Raw genomic sequence first — 21,571 nt, forward strand, 5'->3', positions numbered from 1 at the left:
CTACGTTCCCCTATGTTTTGCCTGCGTTTTCAAATTCAAGATAAAACGAATCCCTGAAAATGAGGGCAACATGCTGGGAAGCAGCATGCATAATCAGAACAAAGGCCCTAAGTCATAGGAGGGGTGACAGCAAGTGAAACAGCCCGGCATAAAAGACCAAAGGGGAAAAAAAAACTGGCTTCATTTAAAAACATCAGTTTCTGACGTGACTGAAAACGACAGAGTATTAGAAGAAATGGGTGGACATCTTAACTGCTGTTGGTTCTTGTAGGTTATCCGGGCTGTGTAACCGTGGTCTTGGAATTTTCTTTCCTGACGTTTCGCCAGCAACTGTGGCAGGCATCTTCAGAGTAGTAACACTGAAGGACACTGTCCTTCAGTATTACTACTCTGAAGATGCCTGCCACAGTTGCTGGCGAAACATCAGGAAAGAAAATTCCAAGACCACGGTTACACAGCCCGGATAACCTACAAGAACCAATGAACTCTGACCGTGAAAGCCTTCGACAATATTTTTAACTGCTGTTGTTTGTTAGAGCATATACTCTGATTTAATCATAGATGCCTCAGCTTGGCGTTCTGGAAAACAGCTCCACAAGGGTAGGCAGGTTGCATATAGACCACTGGGTGGATTCCCTCTAAGGTATGATTCCATATAAGTGTATTGTTTTATACAGAAAGAGAACCCAAGGGGGAAAATACTGTTTTTACAAAAATCTATATTTGCCTTAATGAAAAATATATCAGCATTCCTTTAAAAATGGTAATTCTTTTAAAATGTATTAATTGGGTATTCTTCCCCTTTCACAGTCTCACAGCGTAGTTTGTGTGATTTTTATAAACATTTTATTTTGAGACAATGCCGGTGATATGAATCTATCACTTTACAGCAAAAACCAAACAAACAAATATATACCTAATTAGACAAAACAAAGAGATATCGACAAAAGTGGGCAACACGAACTAGGAACAGAGAAACCTAGATTCAGTGTCCTGTCCTGCGATAAATACTGCTGGGTAACCTTGGGTCAGTCATTCTCTCTCAACCAACCTACACCAGCAGAGAACAGGTATATGGCTCTGAGATCCTTGGAGGACAAAAAATTGCTCTCCCAAAATTGATCACAGTCTTAATTAGCTTTCCTAATCCCATGTTTCTGGAATACATTTTATGGTATATTTTGCTATGATGCTTAATTATGGCTAAATAAAGAGTCATATTCTTATAAAAGTGTAACGTGTCTCTTGTGATTACTGCATTGAACTATCTGGTCTGAATCGTACACGACAGCAACAAATCTCAAAGTCCACATTCTGTCGAGAATTCAAAGATCTGTGCACAACCCGTTTTGTGTAGTCACAGGAGCTTGGTTTTGCATTTCTGAAGCAGCACCCACATGGCACACTGAAATTAAGGGGAGTTTCCAAAGTACCTTCTGATATAGCAGGAGGGTCTGCTATTGTAGGGTGAGGGGAAATGAACATTTCTTTCAGTGCATGAAAGCCCTTGAGCTGCCTAAGTGGCTGTTTTGATCTCAGCCCCTGTGTTTGATATGTTGTTATGCAGCACAGGTGGCCTTGCCAAAACCTGTGAAGAAAGGGGAAAAGGCATCTCCTTGTCTGCTGATTCCCACTTCCCTCCTTGGGCTCCAACTCTGCTTTACTTCCTACTGTAGGGTTGCCAACCTCCAGGTCCTAACTGGTGATCTCCTGCTATTACAACTGATCTCCAGCCAACAGAGATCAGTTCACCTGGAGAAAATGGCCGCCTTGGCAATTGGACTCTATGGCATTGAAGTCCCTTCCCTCCCCAAACCCTGCCCTCTTCAGGCTCCATGCCAAAAACCTCCCGGCAGAGGCAAAGAGGGACCTGGCAACCCTATCCTACTGGCACCTCTCTGGTGGCTCTGGCTCCACTTCCCTTTCTCCTCCCCATCACTTCCTGATTGTGGTTGCTGCTACTACACTGTCAAACACCAGTTGGGATTGCTATGGCAACCTGATATGCTGCCTGGATTCTGATTTGTGCCTGTGTTGTGCAGATATCGTTGTTAACATGGGGTGTGTGTGTAATTTTTTTTAAAAAAAAACTAGGACCACAGAATTAGAGAGCAATGCTACCTAATCTTTTTACACTTGCAAATCCCAGTTCAAACAAACTACTATGGTAAGGTGTACTATACTTACATGGTAAGGTGTAAGAGCCCCGTGGCGCAGAGTGGTAAGCTACAGTACTGCAGTCCAAGCTCTGCTCACGACCTGAGTTCGATCCCAATGGAAGTTGGTTTCAGGTAGCCGGCTCAAGGTTGACTCAGCCTTCCATCCTTCCGAGGTCGGTGAAATGAGGACCCAGCTTGCTGGGGGTAAAGGGAAGATGACTGGGGAAGGCTCTGGCAAACCACCCCGCAAACGAAGTCTGCCTTGGAAACGTCGGGATGTGACGTCACCCCATGGGTCAGGAATGGCCCGGTGCTTGCACAAGGGACCTTTACCTTTTAAGGTGTACTATAAACAATACAAAAAGTGGATTTTAAGGTAAAGACAATTCCCATGGAAAAACAAAGACGAGTGCAAATTCACTCAGTAAATTGGCAACGAGAGTTGCTTGTCAGGCAGTTGTCTGATGATTTCTAGCCTCCTCTTCCTCTTATCTATGGCACAATGGTCAAAACTGTGCCACAGCCCAATAATGGAATCATTGCTAGTCTTCCGTGTTTTAAATCCATTGATCTCTCACAGTGAGTGGTGGCTGCACTTGGTATACAGATTCATGGTTCCTAGCGACTGCAAATATAATTTTCGTGCCTGTGGGAAAGGATGTTCCAAAAGTGGCATCTAGGTGGCAAGAATAATTTTTCTTTAATGCAGACCACAAATACGGTGATGATTTGTCACTAATAATTATAGATATATATATAGAGAGAGATTTCCCGACGCCATACTAATTGAATTTACAATCTTCTGACACCACAAAGAAGAGGCAAACACTGGCTATAGTTTTTTGGTAGGGTGTATCCGTCTCTATAATTTAGAGACCAGAAATAGAAAAGGTAGCAAAAATTTGTATGTGAGGCAACCACCTCCTGTCTGCCCTAACATCCCATTGTCCTTTGTGGAGATGACAGTATACAAGTCTGAAAGTGTACACAATCGAGAAAACTCTTGGATGTTTTCATTTGCATGTTGCATGATATGAATCTACGCACACTTTCTGTGCCGCTCTATTTGTATTTCAGAATGTAGGAAAATGTCAACAGTGGCTTGAAAATTATTTTCCAGAAATTTATTTTAGGTACCGAAACATATCAGAGGCATCGAAAAACCTCCGATTCTTATTAAAAGCACAATTCAGCTGCACTGGAATGTTGTTATAGGGGCCGAAAGGAGATTAATAAGAGAGCCAGCGTGGTGTAGTGGTTAAGGTGTCAGACTAGGATGTGGGAAATCCAGGTTTGAATCCCCACTCATGCCATGGAAGCTTACTGGGTGACTGTGGGCCTAACCTACCTCAGAGGGTTGTGAGGATAAAATGGAGGAGAGGAGAATTATGTAAGCCACTTTGGGTCCCCATTGGGATGAAAGACGGGCTATAAATAGCATCAATTAAAAAAATAATAGGGCCACACCTCAGACTTTTCTTGCAGACCAGTTTTGGTGAAAATGCCGTGTTACTGTGATGACATGTTTTTGGAGGGGGATGGATCATGCATCCACCAGAATGCAAGAGCATAAAATATTCTGTTCCTTTGTATTTTAACTTTTTTTTTTTTTTTTGCTTAAAAGCCAATGTGTAATGTAGACTTTTCTGGAATAAAGAAAAGAATGCAACAGCTGATCTATGTTGTCTCAAAAAGTAATTATTTTCCAGACCTGGTAGGAGGAACATTTTGTATTACTGCTAAATTTCCGACTGGATCTATTGATTTAAATCTTGCCATTCATGAGAACGGCATGAATACCCTTGCCATAATGTGAGTGGTGCAACTTGTGAATGTAGCACATGACACAGAACTTTGAATAGACTTTGTTAGCATTAAAAGTCTTTATTGCTTTTTGCCAAAGGCCATTCTTGCACGTAACCAGATGAAAGAAAGAGGCAATAAAATACAGGCTTTAAAAGAACAGACCCCCAAGACATAAAAGTTTACCATATTAAACCAGCAGAACCTGAATTTCCTAAACTTAAGAAATATGATAATTTAAAAACAGTCTTAAAAGCAATATTAAATTAGCAGGAAAGGCATTTCAGAACTATTATCATGTATTGCGAGAAACATTACTTAGAAATTGAAAATCAAAATTATAATAGGAAATGAGTATCTAAAGAATTTACATGGTCCAGAATTATTCAAATACTGTGTATTTATTGTATTAATATATGCCTATAAAAGAAAAATATACATTGGTATGTGTGTGTATTTCTCCTCCCCGCCCCAATTTGGTGCGGAGTTGAATGTTCTCTCACAATTGTACTATATGTCCGTAAAAACATTGACAGGTGGTGCTAGAATGCATCAAGCTACATTCAGGACATTTGATTCGGTGTGTGCAGTGATTCATGTGTACATATGCACATTTTGTGGTGGTGGGAAAATTAAAACAGCTTCCAATGTACAATGGTTGTGGAAGCAGTAGGAGAGCAATGTGCAAATTGCAGGGTTGGGTTCCAGATGCAGAAGTTTGGTTCATACATTATGAGCGCCCAACCTGGTCACTCTAAAGTACATTGTCTGCCCATACGGAAAGGCAGCCATGTTTCTGTGTGTGGCTGGGATCCTAATACTGCAGGCATTCACTGGATTTCTTGGCCTGCCATTGTAGCCTTATAGCCTGGAAACCTTGCTGGTCTTTAAAGGTGCTACTGGACTTTGAATCTTTCTCTTCTACCGCCAGACAAACATGGTTAGCCACCTGAAACTGTTTTGATAAAATATCCGAGCATCTCCCAAAGTTTACACATGTGCAATCCGGTCCTATGCATGTATGTTGGGAAGTACTATCTGAGAACTTCTATGAGTAGGGTTGCCACTAGGTCCCTCTTCGCCACTGGTGGGAGGTTTTTGGGGTGGAGCCTGAAGAGGGCGGGGTTTGGGGAGGGACTTCAATGCCATAGAGTCCAATTGCCAAAGCTGCCATTTTCTCCAGGTGAACTGATCTCTGTCAGCTGGAGATCAGTTGGAATAGCAAGAGACCTCCAGCTAGTACCTGGAAGTTGAGCAAAATAAGAATCACCCCGTTCTGTAATGAGAATAACTCAACACAAGCTACAGCACGTACAATATTTAAGCAAACACAATTTTATATGTATGACAAGAATAAAGCAACAAAAGCAGCTAACTATCTAATAACATGCAATTAGTGTATAAGAACAAAGTGTACTGAACAACAATATATACAATTATATACAACGAACATATTTCACAAAATAGTCCCACAGCAGATATGCAAGCTCAGTCAGTCTTGAGAGTTCGGTGAATCTCTTCCGTTTCACTCGTGATGCTGTAGCTAGCAAAGATCCCTTAAAAGGGTCACATCCAACATCTAGTGGGACCCACAGGTAGAAATTGATCAGGACCGCATAAAAGGACACAAATCCCAGGTATTAATTCCGTTTCACCAATGAGGCTTCATCAGCCTGGAATTATAAATTACATGTATAAAGCATTTTAACAAAATTCTTACAAAATTCTTCAGATATAATATAATATAATCAATATTAAAACTCCTATATTAATCAAGCTTAAAACCCTTTTAAGGTGTTCAGTACCACACTTTGTTCTTATACACTTATTGCATGTTATTAGATAGCTGCTTTTGTTGCTTTATTGTCATACATATAAAATTGTGTTTGCTTAAATATTGTGGGTGCTGTAGCTTGTGTTGAGTACCTGGAAGTTGGCAACCCTATCCACGAGGCTTAAGTAAGTAGGCACAGGGATGTCAGCCTTAAATTCCAGTTGCCCACCATAGTGCGCAGATCTGGACATGTGATTAGTGGGGGGAGAAGACCAATAACACAGTTGAACGCCTTGAATTTATAGAGGGTTAGGGTTAGGCATGCCTGTATTATAGGCTTCCCAATTCCCACTCTGTTTTCTGCATTCTGTTGACATCTGCGTCACACCGATTATTTTTCCCTGAGGCTGAAATTCAGAGTCATTGTAAACTGCCAGCAGCATAATCCCATCATCATCCTGCTTTCTGTTTGTACAGGAGCTAGAACCAGATGCTTAGGAGGCAGCATTGTAAGGGAATATAATGGGGAAATTAGTTAATTGCCAGGGCATCTGTAGCTTCCTATCTTTTATATGCTTCTCTGTTTTACCTGCAACGAGCTGCTTGTTATAAAGAGTCTGACCTCAATAACATCTTTTGACTATGAGTTATAAGGGAGCTGGGAAGATGTTGCCTATTTTAATAGGTCACACTCTGTATTTTTCACCTAGCATGTACAAAGGGATCTGGCTCTTTGAGCTAGCTCGCACAGCTTTCTCATCCACACGGGTCAACAAAGAGGACTGCTGCAGTCACGACGAGCTACCAAGTCCTTTATGCACAGCTTTTCAGAATATTCTGTTTCGTCAAATCATTTCATCCATGATCTAAACAAAACCAGTTCTGATTTGTAGACCCTGCTGAATTTTTGGCACTAAAAGAGGGCAGTTGACAACAGACCCGATATCAGATAATAAAGGTAATATTTTAAAACCATGCAATAATAAAGGAGCAACGGTCCAGTAGCACCTTAAAGACTAACAAAAATATTTTCTGGCAGGGTATGAGCTTTCGTGAGCCACAGCTCACTTCTTCAGGTATTTTCATGTGGCTCACGAAAGCTCATACCCTGCCAGAAAATATTTTTGTTAGTCTTTAAGGTGCTACTGGACTCTTGCTCTTTTCTGCTACTGCAGACAGACAGACTAACACAGCTACCCACTGTGAATTATAATAAAGGAAGTTCTCACCAGCTGGCTATTCACCAGCTGGATAGGATGTAAACTTCCTCTTCTGTGGAGGAAACCTGGGGGTTATGTTTACATGATTTGACTGATATTTTTCAAAGCCAAAAAAAGCAGGCTCTCACCTAAATCCTGCCGACACAACGTTCTGAGGAAGTTGTCACGTGCTGAAGGAAATCCCCAAGGCCAACAGCTGTAGAACTTAAAAGGAGCTTCCACGAGTTGGGTTGCCAACTGCCTGGAGGGAAAAAAAGTTCCCTTTTCTTTAGCAGAGACTTAATGGGATGTTTTTTACCAGGTAATGTGATTTACCTCTATGCCATGTAAAACTTCAGTTACCTATTTCCATAGATAGAGAGTCAGTGTGGTGTAGTGATTAAGAGTGGTAGACTTAGGGTTCTCAGCTCTGGGTTGGGAAATACCTGGAGATCTTGAGGACGGTGTCTGAGGAGGGCGGGGTCTGGATAGGGGAGGGACTTTAGCGACATAGAGTCCAATTGCCAAAGCAGCCATTTTCTCCAGAGGACCTGATTTCTATTGTCCGAAGATCAGTTGTGATAGTAGGAGATCTCCAGCCACCACCTGGAGGTTGGCAACCCTATGTGGACTCTAATCTGGAGAACTGGGCTTGATTCCCCACTCCTCCACATGAAGCCTGCTGGGTGACCTTGGACTAGTCACAGCTCTCTCTGAATTCTTTCAGCCCCACCTACCTCACAAGGTGTCTATTATGGGGAGAGGAAGAGAAAGTGATGGTAAGCCACTTTGAGAATCCTTAACAGTAGAGAAAAGCCGGATATAAAAACCAACTCTTCTTCTTCTAGATTTAGCCCCTATTAAAGGGACAAAATGTTTTTCACCAGACCTGTTGGCACCAACCCCAAGTGATCTCAAGTATCATTGTAGTTTCTGGCAAAACTCCAGGTTGTGGTCAGCTTACTCCTATGTTCTCTCTTTCTCCCTTTCAAATGAAAAGTGGGATTTTATGTACTCTTAGTTGAGAGCGAGGTCCATTGAGCATATGGATTGTACTTTTGAGTAAACATAAGATCAGGCTGCCTGTTTATAAATCAAGCTATATATAAGTAAGGCAGGCCAACTGGGACATAATAATGGCTTATACTAAATATGAGAATGCATGAAGCTACCTTATACTGAGTCAGGCCACGGGCTCATTTAGTCCTGTGTTTGATGTGAAGCAATACTCTTTCCCAGCCCTGGTTTTGGAGCTCTTTTGTAAAACTGAAAATACCAGAAGTTAAACCTGGGACCTCCTGCATACAAAGCATGGCTTATAACCAGACTAGATACTTCTGCAAATGCAAGGATTTACACCCACAGAGCACCATTTCCACTCCTCCCGCTAGCCTGAAATGCCTCCTGAAATCCTATTCTCGGAGAAGGAATCCCCAGGAGCAGGATTTCAGGAGGCATTTTAGGTAGCTGCCACAGTAGAGAAGCAGGAAAATTGTGCTCAACGTGTGGAAATCTGTGGAAATGTTAGTCTGAGTCCAACCTCATGTACCTTGACACTGAGCCTATATCTAGGGTTGCCAGGTCCCTTTTCGTCACCGGCAGGAGGTTTTGAGGGTGGGGCCTGAGGAGGGTGGGGTTTGGGGAGGGGAGGGACTTTAATGTCATGGAGTCCAATTGCCAAAGCGGTCATTTTTCTCCAGGTGAACTGATCTTTATCGGCTGGAGATCCGTTGTAATAGCGAGAATACCTAGAGGTTGGCAACCCTATTTGAACCCTGTCCACTAAAGAACTCTGTCCTCTAAAGCTGTGGCTAAATAGAAATCTCTGGATCCCAGATATTTAAACAACCAGTTGGTCTGGGTCAAGTTTTTCTTTTTTGGACAGGGTGCTCAAGAGTATGGTGGTGTATCATCTCCAGATGAGACAGATCTAGATCCCTTTCAGTCTGGTCTGAGTATGGAGCTTGTATCAATTTAACGTGCGGTTTTTAATATTTTAAAGCCATAATGTGGACTGTGACTAGGGTTGTCAAAATGCCTGGAGGAAACCATCCTGTTCCTTGAACAGAATGGCTTACTGTGCCATCAAAAGCAGAGTTACACATAGGGAGTGTCTTCTTGTACTTCACTGTCCTGTGCTACTAATTTTCATGCAAGGAAGAGACACATCCCATTGGGATCTGTGGCTGTTCCACTTACTATTTGTGCAAAAACTTTTACTTTGTACAAACCTTATGACTGGCCATGTGGCTGAAGTCTTGGGATGCCTTTCTTTCTGACCACTGGCCCACCGCTCTGCTCCTAGAGCCTTTTTCTTTAAAGTGCCACACTTCTTTTGTGTGTGTGTGTTAAGTGCCGTCAAGTCGCTTCCGACTCATGGCGACCCTATGAACGAAAGTCCTCCAAAATGTCCTATCTTTGACAGCCTTGCTCAGATCTTGCAAATTGAAGGCAACCCTAATTGCCTTCTTTTAGCAGAAGCTAAACCTTCACGGGTGCACTGATACATCCTTTATTAAGGGCAGAATTAAGCTTGTGACTCTGGGGGAAGGAAGTGCACAGGCATGGGAAATGCACAAAGACTTATTCTGGGAACAAATGAAAATAAATTGTGACAAAAGAGACGTAAAAATGACAAGAGCTCCCCCAAAGGAAATTCCAAATCAAACTGTAGTCTTGGCCTGGATGCATTCTAAGAATGGAACTTCCATATTCAGAGGTGGTATACCTTACCAGCAGCGATTTCTACTAAACCTGTTTAATAAACCTTGGGGGAATCTTACTAAACATGGTCGGAGACAGAATGCTGGATCTGTGCTCAGATTCAACAAGTCTTTTCCTATGTCTTTATATTCACTATTCTACCTTCGAAGCAACTTAAATCAATGGAGAGTTACATAATCTTTTAATTTATATGTACTTATGTATTTGTGCTTAAGACCTTCAGTCAAAGGAGCCAGAAATAAAAGGAAAGAGTTACATAATCTATATAAATGTGGTTAGGAGGACTATTATGTTGACCAACAACATTTTATATTGTACCAGGAAGAAAGACTGCATTTTGCTTTCTTTCCCTTTATTTCTTTCAAACTCTTTCCAGTTCCCCCTCCCAAAAGCTGCCTTCATGCCTAAAAACCTGTTATTCATGTGTGATCGCGCATGCTATTATTCATTCCAATAAGGAAAAATTAAAGCCAAGGAGAAGCGCTGTAGCAATTTGACAAACGTTTGATTGGAAACGGGCAGGGACTCTTTGCCTCTGTCAGGTCTTGCTTTCAGTCATCCCAACCTGATGGTCAGGCCGAGAGGTAATCACCACACAGGTAACTAGGTAACCCAGAGTATTTAAGAAGGTGTGATCCTGGCTCACTCTCCCCTTTTGGTTTTTTGAGCAGGTACCTGCAGGCTGGTCTTGGGCAGAAAGGACGACACTACATTTGCAAAACCGCAAGCAATATGTGTTTTGGGAGGTGTGCTAGATACGTTGGGTACCAGTTGCTCATCCTTGCTGTGCTCTGTATTGTGGCAAACATTTTGCTTTATTTCCCTAATGGCGAAACAAGATATGCCTCACACAACCTGCTCAGCAAATACGTGGGCTGTCTTCATGGCATTGTAGGAGGAGGTCTTTTGGTGAGTACTACTGAAGAATTGTTTGTTTCATTTCTCCAGTCTGACCATGCACGTCTGGAGGGTTTTCTTCTTTCGGTTGCTGGATTTCTCTTCTGGAACGTTTCAAGTTCCCTAGTTGGATCAGAGGTACAAAAATGCCTGGCTTTTGGATGGTTCTTTTCCTTGCTATTCATTCAAGAGTTCCTATCTGATGCCTCCTAGCCATGTGCAACTTTGACCAAGACCCCTGGCCAACAGTCAAGAAATGTCAAGCCATTAAGAAGTCTCTTGAAGATAGGGTTGCCAACAGTTTTTTCCTTTTAATAGAGGCTTGTTGGGATGTTATGTACAGGTGATGTTATTTACCTCCATGCAATAAAAAACTTCAGCTGCTGATTTCTACCCTTTAAGCCTCTGTTAAAGGGACAGGACCTATTCTCCAGGCCTGTTGACAACTGTACTTGAAGAGCTATAGCCTATCAGCAGGGATGGTAGAAGAGGCAGGATGCTGGACTAGATGGACCACTGGTCTGATCCAGCAGGGATCTTCTTACGTTCTTATGCTAGTTGAGTGGCATTGGTTGTGCAACAAGCCAGCAACTCAGAGCTATTCAGCTCAGCCTTGCCCTGATGAGACTGGAAAGGATGCTTGGGTGGTGTGGACCAAAATCCTTTCTAGAGCTTTGTCCCCTTTGTGGTCCCTGATCATATTGGAGAGCCAGCGTGGTTTAGTGGTTAAGAGTGGTGGACTCTAATCTGGAGAACCGGGTTTGATTCCCCACTCCTCCACATGAGCAGTGGACTCTAATCTGGTGAACTGAGTTTGTTTCCCCACTCCTCCACATGAAGCCTGCTGGGTGACGTTGGGCTAGTTAACAGCTCTTTCAGAACTCTCTCAGCCCCTTCTACCTCACAAGGTGCCTATTTGTGGGGGGGGGGGAGAGAGACAATTGTAAGCCGCTTTGAGTCTCCTTAAAGGTAGAGAAAAAAGGGGGGTATAAAAACCAGTTCTTCTCAATGAGGACAGATGTTAGATGGTGGAGACTGCCCTTAAAGCTAAATTTCAGGAGTTTAATTCTGAATGCAGGATGCAATGGAATACAGCAAATGGACTGTAAGCCTTCACAATCATTCTTAGGAAAATCTTGAGTGTAAATGATAAACCTCAACAGCTTCTACAAAACACAAAAGATCTGCCTGACCTTTAAGTGGTAGAATTTACATGTATGAAAATGATTTGCACGTACACTTTTATAGGTGGCCTATGAATACCATCTATGAAGGTAAACCTACTATACATGAAAATCATTTTACTCATGTAACTTCTCTCAGTGAAAGATCAGGAGGCTATTTTGTTCTTATAGATGCTATAAATAAATGATAGCTGCATAATTTGCATAATTTGTGTTACAGATACTTAGAAGTAACTCTGTACGAAAGTGTTATAGACATGGCTTTAAACAATGTTAAAGTAATATATTTTTGGATGGATTCTGTGCGGAATCTGTTCTCCTGAGACTTGCTAAGATTAAAGAGGGCCCAGGCTATCCTGATCTCAGAAGCTAAACAGGGCTGGTCCTGGTTAGTACTTGGATGGGAGACCACTAAGGAATACCGGGGTCACTATGTAGAGGAAGGCAATGGCAAATCACCTCTGTTAGTTTTTTACGTACTGGGTTGCCATAAGTCAACTGCGACTTGATGGCACTTTACATACACAGGTATATGAATCGTTAACTATAAGATGGATGTTAACAAATTTAGGTTGGGAACTGGAAGTTTAAAATCATAGCACTCTTGCCCTGGAACAGTTAAAGTTTGCAAAAACACAAGAAAAATTGTATGTTTTTATGAATACCTCATTTTATGTTGGTGACTCACCTGCAGAGCATTGTTTAAAGCTTTTGCTTATCAGTGAGTTTGAGTTTTACCCCTTTGTAAGGCATCTGGGACTACCATAAGCAGAGATAGTATTTTGGATGGCACACACTTGAGCCTCAGTAAACATTTTCCCTGGGGACATTGGAATGAGTTTTGCAGACACTTGGAGTCTGATGGATAAAATGTGTTATTGGTAAGGAATTTTTCTCCAGATCAGATTTGACTTGCACGGATATCAAACTGGTGGCACAGGGGTTGGATCTATCCACCAGAGCAGTTTTATCTGGCCTCCGGGTAATCAAGTTTTCCAGCTTTTTGTTGCAGTGCGGTCAGGTTTGCTGTGCATTTCATAAGGCAAAGAAAAATAATATGTTCAAGTTGTAAGTTAACTTTAATGTTCCCTCCATCCTTATATTAAAAAAATCCAGACGTCCCAGCTACGTCTGAATGCAAAGCTCTCACATCTAGGTGGTGCTTTCATTCAACATATTGATCACTCATGAGCACTCGTCTGCTGTTTATAGAACAGAGTGATCCCCCCCCCCCATATCCAGAAGATGACCTTTCTTGGACTGAAGTCTGGCTGGAGACTTTCCTATCCTGATGAGGCATCTTTGAATCATCTGAAGTAGTTTGGCATACAGGCAATTTTCAAGGCTGCACCTGCTGTCTGTCTGTCTGCTTTGTGGTCTGAATCGCGTGGCTTCACCTGCAGAGAAGCCTAGCACACAATGTCTTATTAGCTGATCATTCCATTGTCGTTTTTAAACCAGTCATTTATTGAAATTTTCCATCATCACAAGAACAGAGAGAGAGAGAGAGAGAGAGAGAGTTGAAAATTCAGAAAAATATTCTTTAGGTAATACAAACATGATCTGGAAGAGAAGAAATTACTAAAATTAAATTATGTTATTAAACTTTTGGTCTCTGTGAATTCACATTCTCAGATTCTCCAGTCTTTTGAAACAGGAGAAAAAAGAGAAAGGGTGGAAGGGATGGTATTCTTGTAGGTTATCCGCATGCTGTACCTGGTCACCATATTTTGAAAAGGATATTGCAGGGCTGGGAAAAGTACAGAAGAGGGAAAGAAATATGATCAAGGGGTTGGAATATCTTTCTTGTGGGGAAAGGCTGAAGAGTCCTGGACTTTTCAGTTTAGAAAAAAAGACAACTAAGGAGGGATATGATAGAGGTTTATAAAATTTTGAATGGAGTAGGAAAAGAGGATAGAGGGAGTTTTTTCTCCCTCTCCCATAAACTCAGGGACACCCAATGAAGTTGATGGGCAGTGCATTCAGGTTGGCCAAAAGGAAATATTTCTTTACTCAACAAGTAATTAAACTGTGACTGCCAGTTGATGTAGTCCCAAGAATAGATGGTTTTAAAAGGGGATGAGACAGATTTATGGAGATTTATCAATGGCTACTAGCCGTGGAGAGTAAAAGGAACCTCCATATTCAGAGGCAATAAACCTCTTCTGACACCCAATGCTAGGAGGCAACATCAGGGGAAGGCAACTGGCAACTGGTTGGCTACTGTGTGAAACAGAATGCTGGAGTAGACAGACCACTTGTATGACGAAGCAGGGCTCTTCTTATGCTCTTCACCATTGTATTTACCGGTATCTATGGCATTCTTTCATAATTGACAGCCAGCGTTGTGTAGTGGTTAAGGTGTTGGATTCGGATCTGGGAAACCCAGGTTCACATCCCCATTCTGCCATGGAAACTTGCTGGGTGACTTTGGGCCAGTCACACACACTCAGCCTCGGCCCTGGCAAGTATTTGGATGGGAGACCTCCAAGGAATACCAGGAGCATGATGCGGAGGCGGGCAATGGCAAACCCCCACTGAACGTCTCTTGCCTTGAAAACCCTGTGGGGTTGCCAGAAGTCATCTGTGAACTAACAGAAGAAGAAAAAAATCTGCCGTATGTGTTGATCATCTAGTTGATAATGTCTAGTCAGCTCCTGCCTAAGTTCTATTTATCTGTCTGTTAGTTTTTTCTTCTGTCCTTCCTCCTAGGAGCTTCAGGTGACATATATGATTCTCTCATTGTATGTTATCCTTACAATGACCCCGTAAAATAAATTAGCCTGAGAGAGAACACTTAGCCTTAGCTTACCCAGTGAGCTTCATGGCAGAGTGTAGGTTTGCATGCCTGTCTCCTTCATCCCAGTCTGAGACTCTATGGTTGATGCTGTTTTGGTTTCTTTCCAAGTTCTATGGTTTGACAAGCAATTGTTTCATAATGAATGGGACAGAAATCTGAGCTGAGCCATGACCAGTATGGCAACTAATCAGGAATTTGTAAGATTGAGATAAAAATACAACCAATAGCATGAAATGCAAATCACATTGAGAGCCAGTGGTGCGGTGGTGTCAGACTGGTATCTGGGAGGTCCAGGTCTGAAGCCCTACTCTGGAATGGAAGCTTGCTGGGTGACCTTGGAGCAGTCCCCCTCTTTCAGCCTAACCTACCTCACAGGGGTGTTGTGAGGATATGAGAATGCTGTAAGCTACTTTGGGTCCCCGTTGGGGAGGAAGGCAGGAGACAAATGAATCAAGTGAATAACGTCAATATTTGTTTTATATTCAATCAGGTTTTGGTCCCAGCATTCATACTTATTGCTTTAGAACATGATCATTGCCACGGATGCTTTGTCCACGAGCACTATGGGAGAAATTGCACAGTAAGTGAACCCTCTTCCCCTTGAGGTCATTGAAAGACGAATGCCTGCTAGAAATACAACAGACGTTGACAATTCCCTTCTGCTTTCATACTGCAGCCACTGCTAGTAGTCCTGGTAGCCTGTGTTGGCATTGCTGGTGCTGGATACTGCTTCATCATTTGCTGTTTGGCCTTGTCCCAGGGCCCATACTGTTATTGCCAGCCGGAGAGAATCTGGTGCTATCCATTCTCTAACTCCTATGGAGGGTATGTAATTTTTCACATTTATGAAAGGATTCCAGGTAAGCATCAGGTGGCTGTGAATTGGACCCGTGCCAGAGTGTTACATGGCAGCCGTCGGAACTTCTGTTGAGAATTTGCACTTGGCTGCTGATGCCTCTGGCCTGTTTTTATCAACTTGCACAATCATCAGAGTAAAATCACACCTCCTGACCAGCTTGATCTGAATGCAGGTTATCTTTAAATCATATGAACCATCAAGCAACAGAGTTTCTGAAATGGTAAGTATGGGCTTAAGCTAGGATTGCCAGCTACAGGTTGGGAAATACCTGGAGATTTTTTTTTTTTTGGGGGGGGAGCCTGAGGACGGTGGGGTTTGGAGAGGGGAGGGAGTCCATAGAGTCCAATTGCCAAAGTGGCCATTTTCTCCAGGGGAACTGATCTCTGTCACCTGGAGATCAGTTATAATAGAGGGTGATCTCTCCATCTACCACCTGGAAGTTGGCAACCCTAGCTTGAGCTCTTCGGGATGAAAGAGAGGACTCACATGATAGACTATTCCCCCCACAGGGGTTGTCTTAGTTATTGTGGGGCCTAAAGTCCAGAATGGGGCCCTAGAATCACTGCCACCCTCCCACTGGGCCCAATCAAGGAGCGGCCCTTGCCCCATCTGAGGTGGGCAGCCACCACTGCTGCCCATTGGAAGCCAGCGGCCTGAGCCCCAGATGGGGCAGGTGCAAATGACAGCAGGAGTGTCTTCTTCTTTTCCTCCATCCTTTGAGGGGGGCAGGGCTGAGGGCAGCCAGGACCCCTAAGTGCACAGGGCCCGAGGCAGTTGCCCTGTTGCCCTTTTGCTAAGATAGCCCTTGCTTCTCCATGCAAAAGAATTCCCCTACACACCAAAAGCCTATGGGGTCAGGAGAAGGCTAAGCTATAAAACCTTTCCTCTTGACAACAAGTTTTCTGCATGCAATTTATTTTGTTACCTCTTTATCCTGCCCTTTCTGAAAAGAGCTCAGGGTGGCATAAGGGGTTTGTCCCTCCTCCATTTACCCTCACAACAACTCAGTAAGGTAGGCTAAGCTGAGACAGAATGGCCAGCCACTGTATTTTGTATATTTGAAATCTTAGAACTGAAAGCTCCCTGAGCCACGAGGGAAAGACAGAGGTATAAATATATTAATTAATACTGTGTGGGGTTCATGTGCTGGTATATGACTGTTTTTAATAAAGATTGATTGACTGTGTGGGCTTCATCTGCTTTCCCTCCCTCATCTATCTCTCTGCAAGAACACTATATGTGCATTCTAGCTCAATAATAGAGAAGTACACCTCCTCAAAGTAAATTAAAAGAAAACTGGGGACAAATTATTGCAATTTGGTAGAGCAGCGCTGTGGAGAAGGACATACTTGTTGGCGCTCACAGGCCAAGGGTTCTCCCCCTCCCTTTTCCTAGGCTACAAATTAACATCTGCTACTTGTTTCAACAGGTACCTGCTTGACCACAGCAACTGGTCTCTTTGCCGGGAGCCAAGGTATATTGTTCAATGGAACATCACTCTTTTTTCAATCCTCCTTATCTTGAGTGGGATTGAATTGATTCTGTGCATCATTCAAATAATACATGGCTGCGTTGGAGGCGCCTGGGCCATGTGTCATGGTGAAAGAGAGGTGAGTGTGTTTAAAAGCTACCCAAAGCTCCACAAAAGTATTCTGGGGATTCTTTGATCGCAACAAAGCTGCCCACAACATTTTATGAGCTGACTCAGCAAGCCGAGTATGGCCGTAGCAGCTTGGAAGTTCATGTGCGGGCAGCGAGAAGGGAATGGCAGCTCAGGAGAATCAACCACATGCATAACGCAGTGGGCAGCAATCCAGTGGAGAGTTAACTTAACACTCGTGTTCATCCGTGTGTTGGAATGTGTGGCTTTTCGACTTGACCTGAATTGTTTTAGTACAACCTCCCCTCCCCCCCTGCTTGTACAACATCACATAAATGGTATTTGAGTGAGAGCTCACTTCTGCACAAGTAGAAATGTCACGGCACATTGGCTGATCGCCTCTACTTCTTTGGCTTGACTCCTAAGGTGATGTTACGTCATGAGCCAGTAGCTCCTCCAACACAACAATTTTTTTTCTGTTTGCAGAGAACTGAAGGGTGAATTTTTGCTCATTTCTCCCTTCCTTCTGCAGACTCCCCATTTGCCTCCTCCCAACAGTTCTTTTGGGTCCACCAACTCATAAGAAACATGATTTCAGGGGCATGATTGAAGGCAGCAGTGAGGGTTAGTCCAGGACAAAACACCCTCCAGTGCCTCCTCCTGGGGCCTTGACAAGCCTCAGTGTAGAAAGGGGAAAGGAGTAACAGCACCCTAGGTCTTTCTCCTCCCTACTGCCCTCCCATGTAGCCAGTTAGCCGGCAGAAAAGTTAGCCTCTCCTTCCAGGCTCGAGTCCCTGGCTCTTAAGGGAGACTTTCTGGGGTAAGCCTGCCCCGCCCTCTTCCTGCCTCTTTGAAAGATGGCCCACTTTCCTGGGTTAATTGGCAGGAGCTATTGCCAATCAGGTGTGACTGGCCAAGGCTGGCCTCCAGCCTTACCCTCCACCTTCCTTGAATGGCTGTCCCCCCTCCCCACAGGCAGCACATTAAGACTCGGGGCTGCCCCCAAATGGTGGCTGCTCCTTCCTCACCCAGCCCTGCTGAGTCAGGCATGCATCTGGCCTCTTGGACAGGCTTGGCATCAACAGGCCTGACTTTTGGAGGGCAGACTGCCCCACTGTGTTAACAGGCAGTGGCGGGACCAACTTCTGCTGTATGCAGGGTACTGCCAGGCATCTCAAGCTGGCTCTCTCCTCTTCACCTTTGGTAAGTATGAAGGTGCTGGGGCTAACTCTGGACCACTGTAGAAAAAAATGTGCTAGATAGATGTGATCCCAACAAACCTGTGAGATACGTTAGGCAGAAAGGAAATGACTTGCCCAAGACTACCCAGTTAACTTCATAGAACCAGTTTTGGTCAAACAATCTGGTTGTTTTTTTTGGGGGGGGGGTGTTTTTTGTTTCTGCTGTACAATTGAAAGACCAATGCTTTTGATCTAAAATAGGTGGGAAATGATCCTCTAAAGTTCTGAAATGGCCTGCTGACACTGGACAAGTAGAAAAGAGTATTACATTCTGGGGATTCACTATCTAGTATTGACCAAATGTATGTCTTCTTTCTTTTGCAGAAAAACCCTTGTTAGAATATTTGGACTTGACCATTATTGAAAGCATCTTATTGTTCACCACAATTATATCTGTATTTTTGACCTGACTTCTCAAGATTTTTATTACCGTGACTTGTTCTTTAAGGCATATGCTGTCAATTGTTATGAAGATGATAGTTTTCTCATGTTTCGTAAAAGTTCCCAAGCAGCACTATCAATTTGAATTCAGCAGATAACTGGGCAATGATCCCTCTTCCAAGTCTTGTGTAGGATTCTTCTTAAACTTACGAATTGTTAGGACTCATATTTAAAGATTTTACCTACATGTCTCCCACCTTTTAAATCATTTTCCTTAAGGTTAACATACAAGAAATTAACTATTATTAGCAGCATAGTGTAAACAGCGAATGTTTCATTTAATATTATACTTTGTGTAGATAACCAGGTAACTGTTGTGGTATATTTTCATACAAAAAATGATCTCCCCCTATGAAAGCTTTATTTTACTAGATGCTTGCACCAGGAACTGCAGTTTCTACTAGGAAAAGTGCCAGTCAGTGTCTTGATCCAGACATCTCAGAGATCCACCATTGTGGGGTTTTAACCCTCTCTGGATTTTTAAATGTTTGGGGAAATGCAACGGACATAGAATTACTTCCTAGAATACTATGGCTCAGTTTACACATAACATAAAATAATGGTTTAGCTGAATTGAACACAGGCCCCTTCTCTGCTCATGGTTAACAAGGATCCATGAAACCAAGATTTGAAGCCATGGTTTGAAAATGGTTTATAAAGCATAGTTAAGACCAGCTATGGTTTCATGTGATGTATGAACGCAGACATACTGGCTGAATCCTGTATGGTCCCCCAGCACCACTCCCATTCATCCATTCATACAGAGACATCTGTCTAGAGTAAAGGGGTGGAACCAGCCTTTGTCAAGACAAACCAGGATTTGAGTGATCAGCTGCAAGTTGAATCCTGGTTTCACAAACTAGCCATTGTCAAAATAAACTATTGTTTTCATTTTGTCTGAATGAAGCCCGTTATATCTCCCTCTAAAGAGAGAGCTAGAAAGCTAGAAGATGGGTAGGAATGGGGAGACAGACAAGTGAGAGACTGCAGATGAAGGAAAACTGGATTTAGAAATGAAGAAATTTGTGATTACAACCAATAAAAAAATCCAACACTTCCATTTGTTTCTGTTTCTCTCAAAGGTCTTCATATTGATCTCTCTTGCTCCCAAAAAAGGAACCATACTTATCAAAACCATCATTCAATCTCCATAGTTCACGTGCACCCTAAGATGCCCTCACTTGCCTTCACAGATGTACAAATTGCTCGGTCCAAGCAATCCAAGGTCTTTTATGCATGGCTGTTTCAGTTGCTGTAAACCCTCTGACAACTTCGGGTCTTTGTGTTGATTGTGCATGCTGTTTCCAATCGTCAGAGGTTGCCTTGCTCTCCCCCTGCGTTTTCCCCACGTTTTCAGAAACCTGTTTTATCTCGAATTTGAAAATGCTGGCAAAACGTAGGGAGATGCAGGGGGAGAGTGAAGTAACCTCTGATAGTTGGAAATGGCCTGGAGTTGTTGGAGGGGTGACGGCGAAAGACCCAAGTTATTTCTCCTACACCTCCTTCTACAGGGGAGTTCACTTCTGCTTTGGTGCTGATATTCTTTCTCTTCCAGCTCTATACCATAGACTAACATCTTAATAGTCATTCTCAGTGACCAAGAAGTGTTGGTAACTGCAGTTCAGTAGGAGAAAGATATCTAACAATTTATGGTTCCCAGGATTTGGGATAGGGAAGCCATAAGTTTGTAGGGGTATATGTCTTTTGTGTCTCAGCTCTCTGATCATCCCTGCTGTGCGTGTTATGTGCCGTATTCCAACTAATGGCAACCCTATGAATTAACGTTCAAATGTCCAAAATGTTCTATTGTTAATAGCCTTGCTCAGGTCTTGCAAACTGAGGGCTGTGGCTTCCTTTATTAGTCAGTCCATCTTATGTCGGGTTTTTCCTCTTTTCCTGTTGCCTGCAACTTTTCTTGTCTTTTCCAGTGACACTTGTCTTCTCATAGTGTGATCAAAGTATGATAGCCTCAGTTTAGTCATTTTAGCTTCTAGGGAGAGTTCAGGCTTGATTTGATCTAGAACTCACTGATTTGTCTTTTTTGGCAGCCCACAGTATCTATAAAACTCTCCTACAGCACCACATTTCAAATGAATCAACTTTCTTCCTATCAACTTTCTTCATCATCCAGCTTTTATATCCCTACATAGTAATGGGGAATACCACACCATGAATTAGCTTGATCTTAGTCTCCAGCAACCCTTCTTTGCTCTTAAGGATCTTTTCTAGTTCCTTCACAGCTGTCCTTCCATGTGTCATTTTGCTTCGGATTTCTTGGTTGCAGTCTCCCTTTTGGTCGATGAGTTAGCAAGCAAAAACTGGCTATTCTAAACACACACCGGTTTACTGGAATACAACTGCAACTAGCTAACGAAAGTAGTCATTTACTAGATCTCTCATATCTCCTGCCCACAAGTTTTTATTGGGGTATATACTTGCTATCGTTTTTATGTATGTATATGTATATTTACATATATCTTTTATTTGCTGGTCTTGGACCGTATTAAACTTATTACAATATTACATATCTCCTGCCAAATGGCAGTAGTTTAGTAACAAGCAAGAAAATATTCCCTTTCAGAACATACAAACACACCCACAATAAAGAAAGGGAACTATTATTCTCATCCAGGTCCATTCCATCCTTTTGTGACAGGTTTATGGTTAGAAGGGCAATTGACTGAACTTTGTTTTTCTTGTTATTTTAAAGAAAGCCTGTTTTTCCATAGTGAGCCAACCAACTCTTCGAGAGTAGGAGGGATTAGGGTTGCCAGGTCCCACCTGGTCACCCACAGGGAGTGGTGGGGGTAGAGTTGCCAGCTCCAGGTTGGGAATCTCCTGGGTATTTGGGGGTGGAGGCTGGGGAGGACAGGGACCTCAGTGGGGCACA

The 21,571-nt window shown here is 42.9% G+C and overlaps 2 protein-coding genes across 2 annotated transcripts in view; both read left to right on the forward strand.

Moving 5' to 3' along the window:
* Nucleotides 1-21,571, forward strand: part of HLTF (helicase like transcription factor) — a 179,417-nt gene that overhangs the window by 41,173 nt on the left and 116,673 nt on the right. The gene's annotated exons all lie outside the window — the stretch shown is intronic.
* LOC130477767 (transmembrane 4 L6 family member 1-like) lies at nucleotides 10,392-17,500 on the forward strand. The gene is made up of 5 exons (XM_056849827.1): nucleotides 10,392-10,568; nucleotides 15,031-15,120; nucleotides 15,217-15,365; nucleotides 16,829-17,009; nucleotides 17,486-17,500. The coding sequence occupies exons 1-5, from the start codon at nucleotides 10,392-10,394 to the stop codon at nucleotides 17,498-17,500; spliced, it is 612 nt and encodes a 203-aa protein (XP_056705805.1).

The sequence above is a fragment of the Euleptes europaea genome, chromosome 5 (assembly GCF_029931775.1).
Source record: "Euleptes europaea isolate rEulEur1 chromosome 5, rEulEur1.hap1, whole genome shotgun sequence".
NCBI lineage: Eukaryota > Metazoa > Chordata > Lepidosauria > Squamata > Sphaerodactylidae > Euleptes > Euleptes europaea.